The sequence below is a fragment of the Panicum virgatum genome, chromosome 7K, assembly GCF_016808335.1.
Source record: "Panicum virgatum strain AP13 chromosome 7K, P.virgatum_v5, whole genome shotgun sequence".
Lineage (NCBI taxonomy): Eukaryota > Viridiplantae > Streptophyta > Magnoliopsida > Poales > Poaceae > Panicum > Panicum virgatum.
Genome location: NC_053142.1, coordinates 37484459 through 37494339, shown reverse-complemented (window position 1 = coordinate 37494339; position 9881 = coordinate 37484459). Strand labels below are relative to the sequence as shown.

At 53.5% G+C, this 9881-nt stretch overlaps 1 protein-coding gene across 1 annotated transcript; it reads right to left on the bottom strand.

Moving 5' to 3' along the window:
* On the bottom strand, positions 1–2153 carry LOC120641322 (serine/threonine-protein kinase OXI1-like). Its single transcript, XM_039917388.1, has 2 exons — positions 1435–2153; positions 1–1296 (listed from the first exon to the last, which is right to left on the bottom strand). Exons 1-2 carry the CDS (start codon positions 1851–1853, stop codon positions 348–350), a joined length of 1368 nt encoding a protein of 455 aa, XP_039773322.1. The 5' UTR covers positions 1854–2153; the 3' UTR covers positions 1–347.
* Positions 2154–9881: the final 7728 nt, after the last annotated feature.

Sequence of the window (9881 nt, the reverse complement as noted above, 5' to 3'; positions counted from 1 at the left end):
TGAGAATGCATAAGCAAAATATTCACAGCAACAGTTTACATTTTATGAGCCGATTCCACTCTCATTATTCATTATGTACGAAGCAAAGTATCCAACAAAGAAGCAAATAAAAAAAGAAAATCGAAAGGAAAAAAGAAGCTATATAGTGACTATACCCCCATCGAACTGGAGCACCTCTTTAATTTATGTACTCCACCGGCCACTGCGCCGTACTCCCCTCCTAATCTCATCCGCTAAATCCCATCATGTTCATACTACAAATCCTTAAAAAAAAGGCAACTCAATAAACAACAAATACAAGTAGTAGTTAATTTTTCCCAAAAAAGGAAAAAATAAAAAATATAAGCTCAGAAAAACACGGAGAAGTCACCCTCTTTTGATGGGTCTCTCCTCCGCCCTTCGCCGTCGCCGCCGCGGCCCCCATCCGCCTCCGGCGAAGCCTTCTCGCCCTCGCCCGTCTTTGCAGCCTCGGCGTCATTGGACGCGAACACCTCGCGCACGACCTTCTCGACGTCGAGCGCGTCGTCGCCGTCCTCTTCCTGCGGCGGGGTCGGGATGAACGGCGGGCGCGCCACGTGGAGGATGCGGTCCCAGTCGACGCCCCGGAAGAAGGGGTGGGCCTTGACGCCGCGCGCGCCGATGCGCTTCTCGGGGTCCTTCTCGAGGAGGCGGGCGATGAGGTCGCGCAGCGGCGTCTGCTCGCCGACGAGCTCCGGCTGCTTGGCGAGGACGCGGTAGAATGTCTCCTTGCGGTTCTGCCCCCGGAACGGCGTGCGCCCGTAGAGCATCTCGTAGAGCACCACGCCCAGGCCCCACCAGTCCACGGCGAAGTCGTGGCCGCGCCCGGCGATGATCTCCGGCGCCACGTAGTCCTCCGTACCCACGAACGAGTTCGACTTCGCGGGCGTCCGCGCGCCGGCCGAGGCCCCGGAGGAGGCCGTGGTCTCCGTGGAGGATGAGGACGACGAGGAGGCCGTCCGCGAGGTCGACGGCGAGTCCGCGGCCGGCTTCGCGGTGCCGCCGGTGCGGAATGGGAAGCACAGGGCGGCGCCCGCGGGTTTCCTTAGCTTCCCGCGGCCCGGCGACGGCGCAGCGACCGGAGGCGCCGGTTTGGTGCTCTCGGCCGGCGCGTCCAGCTCCTGCGGTGGCGTCGGGAGCCGCGTGGAGAGGTCGAAGTCGACGAGCATGATGTGGCCGCTGTCCTGGATGAGGACGTTCTCCGGCTTGAGGTCCCGGTACACGATGCCGAGGCTGTGCAGGTACTCGAGCGCCAGCACCAGCTCCGCCGCGTAGAACCTGCGGGTTCGATAACAGCCAGGGCAAAAATCAGCGACCGAATCGTCAGGCAGCTCGAGCGGGCGGGCGGGCGCGCGCGAGACGCGGCGCTCGACGAACGACGCACGATTTTGTTTCGTTAGGTCCCCAGGGACGTACCGGATGACGGAGTCGGAGAACATCTTCTCGGTCTGGCGGCGCCGGAGCGAGTTGAGGTCGCCGCCGCCGCAGCGGTCGATGGCGAATCCCACGACGGCGTCGGTGGCGAGGACGCCGCGGAGCGAGGGGAGCAGCGGGTGGCGCAGCGCGAGGAGCACGTCCCGCTCGAACCAGATCCGGCGGTGGCCGTCCCCGTCCCCGCTCGCCGCCTTCCTGTGCCGCGCCACCTCCCGCGAGACCGCCTTGAGCGCCATGGCCGCCTCCGCCGCCGCGGCGCCCTCGCCCTCCGGGTCCCCCGGGGTGGGCACGACGTGGAACACGACGCCCTTGGCGCCGCGCCCCAGCACGGACACCGCCTTCAGGTCCTCCAGGCTCAGCTGCCGCGGCGGCGGCGGCGGCGGCGCCGTGGCGGCCGTCATTGCGCCGTCACGCGCGGCGAGGGCGCTTGAGGGGGATCGGTTGGGGCGGCGGATGTGGTGAGGACGGCGGGTGTGGGGGGGTTGGTGCACGCGCGCGCGCGGGGTGAGGAGGGAGGCCAGGGGAGGGGAGCGTGGGGCGGGGGATTTGGTCGCGATTCGATTCGAGGATTCGGTGGAGCAAGTTGTGAAGCGCGGGGGATTTATGCGAGGGGGCCTCCTCGCCGCGGGCGCGGTTCCTTGGGGACGAAGCGCCAAGCGCCGAGCGCGCAACCTCAGCAACGGGGGGCTGCGGGAGGGATTGGTTTTCCGCGAAGCCGTGGGAGTTTCGAAACGTCCTGGGGCAGTGCTTTGTCTGCGTCTCTCGATGCGATACGCCGAAACGAGTCGTGGCGTATCGTCTCGTGTGTGCGGGGGTTTTTTTGTTAAAAAAAACGGGGGGCATTAACTCAAAAAAAAAAAACGGGGGGCAGGAACTGTGACTGTGAGGGTAAGATTCGGTCGGGTCTACTGCCTCCCAACTGCGGGGTCCCCGGGTCGGTTACGGGCCCTCGTCGTCGTCCCTGCTACGGCCTGCGCCGTTTTTTGCTGCTCTTGTATTTTTTTTCCCTTTTTGAAGAAGATGAAGCTTCTTGAATGGTTTCTAGAAGGTGGCAAGGACGGCGGTGTGCATTTTCGACTTTTCGTTAGGCAAAAATGAGGCACAGGGTACTACGCGTACAATTATGTAGCCGTGCGCTTCTCGTTAGGACTGGCAACGTGGACATTCACTCACTCTCCCGTGGGACCACGGAATGTAGCATCCGGTCCCACCTGCCAATGGGCTAGCGGCTCGAGTATTATAGCTCACATGGTCACATTCCGGCGGTAGTACCGTAGTTGTACTAGTCTAGTAGTACCTAATTAAGCCCGTCGTCCTTGCTGTTGCTGAGGACCTTGGTTATTAGGGAATTCCCTTTGTGTCGAGTCAGGATCCGGATAGGAACTCGACGATCTCAGCTCAGGCCACAGGCATTCCGATACGCTTGGAGAAAGGATCCCATAACATAACACTAGTTAAAGATACGAGCTAGCACCAAGGTTCTTTTTACCAACCGGAACCGGTTCGGAAACTGCGGTAACCGGACAAATCGATCCAGACCGGTTCCGGTACCGGCCGTTCAAACCGGCCCAAATTTAAAATTCAAATTTGAATTAAAAAAATGAAAAAATTCCAAAAAAATCCTAAAAATCCTTCAAATTGAGACGAATCTAATGGTGTCAAATTTTTTTTAAATATTCGTTCATTTAAACCCAAAAGGAAAAAACGAATGGAAAGACCCTCATTTTTACACTATGTTAGTTCAGAAATGGGAGACAACATCGGCATGGACAAAACAATCTTGGCAACTTGCGACTGGAGCAGCTGGCGGCCCGATCTGGCGCTCGATCTCCCATCCGGCCACGCCCAATAGAGGCAGCCGAGCTAGATGCCGCCTCGCTCGAGCCCGGACCTCACTACGGGAGAACGCTACTTTGCCGTGTGCCAAAGCGCACGGCAAAAGCCCATATGCACACGGCAAAGCCTTTGCTGTGTGCCGTGTGCGAAGACTGACCCACGGCAAAAAAAAGTAGGAAACCGGAAAGGTGACGTGGTCGTGCGCCTTTGCCATGTGCCATTTATCGGGCACACGGCAAATCCTTTGCCGTGTGCGAAGTCTGACCCACGGCAAAAAAAGTAGAAAACCGGAAAGGTGACGTGGCCGTGCGCCTTTGCCGTGTGCCATTTATCGGGCACACGGCAAAGCCTTTGCCGTGTGCGAAGTCTGACCCACGGCAAAAAAAAACCAGGAAAGTCATGGTTTTTGGATACGGCAAAGATTGGTTCCTTTGTCGTGTGCCATGGTTTTTGAACACGACAAAGGTCCCTGATTCTGTTTTTTTATTACGTATATGGTACCCCAAATAATACAAATATTTCACATATATCACAATAATCATAGCATGCATTTCAAATAAGCATCAGAGGCATTCAATATTATCCATAAGAGGATTTAACAACCACAAGTATCGTTTATCAACAACAACAAGTTCAAGTCAAATCCATACAAGTTCATACGAGTCCATACAAGTTCATACGACTCACAGGGCCGACGGCGGCGGAGGCGGTGGCGGTGGCGGGTGCTGCGGCCACATCGGTGGGGGTGGCCATGTAGGCGTCTGCGACCAACCTTGCTGCGGTGGTGACGGGTGCTGCTGCTACTGCTGCTGAAGCCATATAGCAAAAGTTCAATGTATATCACATGATATTGTTTAATTGCAAAAAAAATTTAAAATTATCAAACAAAATCGAAAAATATCCAAACTTTGGCATGAAAGATTCTAAGATGTGTATTGCATGTACAAAAAGTTTGGAAGTCAACATACAAATTGCTCATCACTTTGACTTCAAATATCAACGACTTCTTCTCAAATCTATAGATCTTCTCTGGAGATACTTCAATTTATAAGGAATACAGGTGCAAACTTGTGCGAAACTTTTTCAAATTTTTATAATAGAATCCATGTATGAAATCAAAATATCATGACAAATCTTATATTTTTCAGACTACGTTTGTTTTTTATAGAATTTTTAAACTATAGGGCTACATGTACCCAGCATGTTTCGTGAACAATAACTTCAAATTTTCCATCAATATTTTGGATATGGTCTCACATGGGATCTCATGATGTGAATATAATATTTTTGCTTCATTATGACTCTATGTAAAAGTATTCCAATTCAAACTTCACTTATTCTATGAAATTCCTTTTCTTGAAAAAAAATAAATATAGAAAAAGGATTGAGAAAAATATCAAAATCTAATTTAGAGTCCCACCTACAATATCAAGTTATCCATAAAATTTGCAATGGTAGATTCAAGTTTTTTAAGGCAAAAAACTGCCGTGTGCCAAATCTTTGCCGTGTGTTACAAATGTGGCACACGGCAAAGTTCGAATTTTGCCGTGTGTTTTTTTCTTTGCCGTGTGCTCTTCAGGTGCGCGCACGGCATATTGGCATGTTTGCCGTGTGTCTTCTTTTTGCCGTGTGTTGGTCAGCCAGGCACACGGCAAAGATGCACTTTGCCGTGTGTTGAGCTTGTGACACACGGCAAATGATGTGTTTGCCATGTGCCCGACGTTTGGCACACGGCAAACAATCTGGCACACGGCAAACGTGTCGTTTCCGGTAGTGCCTGAAACCAGGTGTCCATCCAGCCGCGCTGATTGGCGCGGGCCCTAATCTCATCTCGCACGGTTCGTCGCCGCTGGGAGGCCGTACGCGATCGTAACGATCTGTGGTCGCCGGCGCGCTCGCGCGCGTCGTTGTCCGCAAGAAATATGGCGACCTGGCCGCGGCTCCATGGGTGTGATGGCTTCTCCGTCCGCGGGTCCGCGACGGGGGAGGCGGCCGGTTGGGGAGCGGTCGCGCTCCGGGTTGTTGGCCGGCGAGGGTAGGAGGACCGGAGGGATAGGCATGCCATGGTATGGCATGGCCGTGCGGCGTGGGTACGGGCGCTAGCAACCGGAAAAATTAAAAAAAGTGGCTTGACTTGCGCGCCGGAGGGTACTTGGTCCAGGTGAGCTCTTGTGCCAGCCAGAACAATCTTGGCCGGACTTGTCTCTCCTCTTCGTTTCGATTTTGCCACGAGTTCTTGTATTTTTTTTTTGGTGCTTCTCCTCGCCGAGAATATGTTCACGGGAGGCCGTATCAGCTACTAGCTTCAATCAAGCATGCAAAATCGTGAACGCATTCCCTCTGTTCTGTTTCACCTATAGGTTTTCCAGCCACGCCTCCGCGAACCGTGCGCCATCGGCTTGCCGCTTTTTTTTTTTTTTTTGCTTGACAAGTCAGAGGGGAAAGGTCAATGTGCAACAAAGCAGAAAGACCCGTGCTTTGCTTGTTCCAGAAAAGATATGGGGCCTCCTGCGCTGCGCGGCGCGGAAGGAGGGCGACCCGGTCAGGGATGGCCGAAGCCGCACCCGCACACTGCCAAAAGCTGCGGCTAGCCGGCTACTACGTGACTGGTGGGTAGAGCAGTTTATGGTTCAGCCGGCAGCAGGCGAAATAAGCGCCAACGTGGAGGAGCATTAATTGCAGCGGCATGCAGCAGCAGCACATGTAGGCAATGGGCAGCTAGCGCAGCAGCTGCGCAGCCAATAGGAGCGGCATGCGCGCCTCTCAGCCCGCTTCAGTCGGTGCTTGGCACACCGCCCGTTCCCCTCTCTCTCTTTTTTTCTCTTTCTGCCAGCGGGGACTTTTCTGGCGTGGAGGCCCAAACCGCCCGCTGACCTGGCTCCATAATACCTGCTCTTAGTTGGTTGGTGGGCGGGCGCTGTTCGTAGATTCCAAAACTCTGATCCGCAGCAGGTGACTTGGGGTGGGGAGTTTAGACCTTCACATGGGATATTATTATGTCAAATACTTATAAAACTAATTGTAGAACTCTAAAACTAACTCGCAAGATGAATCTATTGAATCTAATTACATAATTAGCACATATTCACTGTAGCTTCACTGGACTAATTCTAAACTAATTAGACTTAATAAATTCGTCTTATGTAGTTCATGATTATACAATTAGTTTTGTTATTAATTTGCTTAATACTTCTAATTACATCCAAGTATATGTGACGGAGCTAAAATTTAGCCCTACCCGATCCAAATGGCCCCGAACTAACCTGCCAGGCACTTGCTTCAGCTAAATAAAAACCAATTAGTGTTCCGAATGGACAATCATGAGAGGTCCCAGGGTGTGCTGGTCAGCCCTGTGATCAAACAAGCTGCCAGTGATGGATTTGTATAGTCAAGTGAACTATACGACATGTTCCCCACAAGAAACAAGCAGTGGCAGATTCAAGATTTTAATTTTGGGAGGCTTCGTTTCTCTTCTTCTTCCTTCTTCCTTGATGGACTCGGATTTTTTATTTTTTTTATTTTTTTGAGAAGAGGACTTGGACAGTACTACTATATCTGATTAGCAGTCAGTGGATCGTCTTTCTTTTTAGAGCAACTCCAGCGGAGAGACTAAATTTGAGCCCCTATATTGGTTTTAGGAGCCAGCCTATAAAAATTTAGGGGCTTCAAACTCCAGCAGGGTGACTAAATTTAGAGGGCCTCCAGTTCTAGGGACTCTGGACCAAAATTTAGTGGCCTCCCCAAAATGGGGGCTCGTATAGGGGCCCGGTTGGAAATGTTTTTTCTACTGGGAGACTAAAACAAGAGATAGAGTCCCATTTAAGGGCCCGGCTGGAGTTGCTCTTATCAATCTTAGGGTCCGACTGCGATGCCTTTTGCTTTACAATATCGTGGAACTCGGCGCTTTTTTTTGGCTGGTCAAATTATTCCCGGAAGCACTAATCATGTGCCTGAAACCTGAATGAATTATATGTGCATTCATAAGTGGAGAAGGGCCAACTTTAGTCATCAGTGGTCGGATGAGCTACACATTCCACTATATTTTCCCTGCTCGTAGTGGCGATCCAAAGCCTTTGCTTGGCGTCATATTTTGTGCGCCCTTTCGCCCACGATTTCCGCGTTGCTTTCGTCGTATTGCGCTTATACGAGAGAAAAAAAAAAGCATCCCATGCCGTTCCGTTTCCATGGCCTAATAATAGTCTGACCACTACTTGAGGCATCGGATGTCCTTGTGCTCCTCTAGAGGTAGCACCGGTGGATGCGTTTGGAGATTCTTTGGGGAAAGGGAGAATCATTGGAAAATTCCTCGCAACTTTTCGACGGTAATAATGCCCTGATACTCTATAAAGACAACCACTACTACTAGTTGCCACGCTGAATTTCGCAAGCCGCGGATTTCGATTCGATCTTTGTTACCCTAGGTTCGGTCTGAGAAAGAGATGGTTCATTGGTGCCTGAGAGGAGGAGTTACTACCTTGCACCTTGGCGCATTTCACGTTCTGGTCACTTTTTTCTTTTGAATTTGAGCTCCGTCTAATCCTCCACCGCCACCCTCCTGCTCCTGCATGTACGCTGGAATTTGTACCACTCGTAAGTGCACGGAACAGGGTGGTAGCAGAAAGCAAAAGGTGGTCGGAAGGTCGCTGTCAGCTTTCGCCCCGCGACGTGGGGAGCTCGTGACAGCTGATAAAAACCCAACGTAATAAAGCAAAAAAACGAAAAGAAAGAAAGAGGAGACGATCAACTGACACGATCGAGGTCGCTGCAAGTTCGTTGCTGCGCACTGGGCGTCGCCCGTCTGATCGATCTGGGGCACAGTAGCCGGGAAAGCGACCTCTGAGGCTCCAGTTGGGCGCAGCCGCAGCCGGGCCCCATACAATAACGGAGATCTTCACGGCTGCATGGTGGATTGGTGGGCCATTCCAACCATTCTGCCTTCTATTTTCACTGTGAAATTTCGCCGGAATCACTTGGAAGTTGGAACAAAGCGTGACCCCGGCGGAATCACTTGGAAGTTGGCCATTCCAACCAATCTGCCTTCTATTTTCACCTTGTACAGGGGTGCCTTTCCTTTCTTCCTTAAAAGCGCTCCAGCCCCGGCAGGAGAAAGAGACTCCCAACTCTCACGGTCACAGGGGGCAGTAGCGTTCCGATTTTGACACGAGCGATTGCATGGCCGTAAAAAAAAGGCACAAGGGGAAAGGGGCGGGCGATCTCCTGGGCAGGAGGGGCCTCACGTGAAATGCTGGTCCGGCTGGCAATGATGGTGGTTACAACCGGGGAATGGTCGAGCTGGCCCCGGGCTCGCGTTGCGCCGTGTCACACTCACAGTCACACACCACACCACCCGACCGGACGACCTGACCGGCGGGTCGCTGGCGAGCGCGGCCGTGCCGACCGGCCAAGGGCTCGGCGCCACCGTATCACGCTGCGGAACGAACGATGCGGCGTTCCTGTTCCACTGATTGCCGCGCGCTCCAACTTTGGAGGTGTTAATTGGCGAGAGCAACGGCCTCCCGCTCGGCCGCTCGATCCCGGGCTGAGCTCCCTCCGTCGCCATCGCCTCCGCCGCTTTGCGGGTTCGCGGGGGCCGTGGTCCCTCGCGCATTCCGTGAGACGGAGGCCCCTGGCCCTGGAGGGTCGATCGGGTCAGGCTCACGGAAAGCGGGGCGTGCCTACGCCCACGACGGCGCGCGGCCCTGGGAGGCCGGGACGCACACGCCCTTGCCGTGCCCGCGCGCGCTCCTTTCCACGGCCCGCCTCCTCCTCCTCCTCCTCCTCCTCCCGGCGTCGCGTCACCGGTCGGCGATCGCCCGCGGCGTGAGCGGCCGTTTCCTGTGCTGCGCCTGCAGCCGAGGAGTGGAGAGAGTTCAGTTTGATCGCAGTACTCCGTTGAGCGGGTGGTCCTGCACGCGTGACCACACCGGTAAAAGCTTACGCACTCGTACCGGCGGCGTCCAGCTGGGGGTCATCAACGGCGAAGTACCATTACTCCCGAGGAGAGAATGCGGAAGTGCCGTTCCGTTGGTTTGCAGTGCCCGGTGCGCTGTCCATTGGCGCGACGCATTTACGAGAGCGGGATGATCACCGCACGCCCCTTGTCCCAGCCTTCCAGGTAGGTTTTTCCTTCAAGCAAAGGAGGGACATGTCACATTCTGGTCACGATTGGCCCCCTGCTTTCACGAATCGAACTGAATTGTTAGGTGTAAAACTTTATGCAATGCACGTACACAGGTAACAGGCTTGTTGGGTGTAAAACTTTATGCAATGCACACATAAAGGCTGGTAAGCACCAGAAGGTATTCATTGCGAACCTAGCGGCTTAACCACCGCTGTTGCGGTCAAAGTGAACGAAGGGAAAGGGGTGCATAAGCTTAACAGGCCACATAACAAAGGCTCTGCAGACTCGAATTTCGGTCAGAATTTGATCACCAGGGTACGAGTGAAACAAGGATGATACTATGCTGCGATAAAAAGACGCGGTAGGCTGGCATTCAGGAACCATGCAAGAATGGAAATATAGCAACCCAATGGTTAAGTCATAGCTGTGGCATAAGTGAATATTCAGTCACTTCAAGGCCGTACAGTTCTGA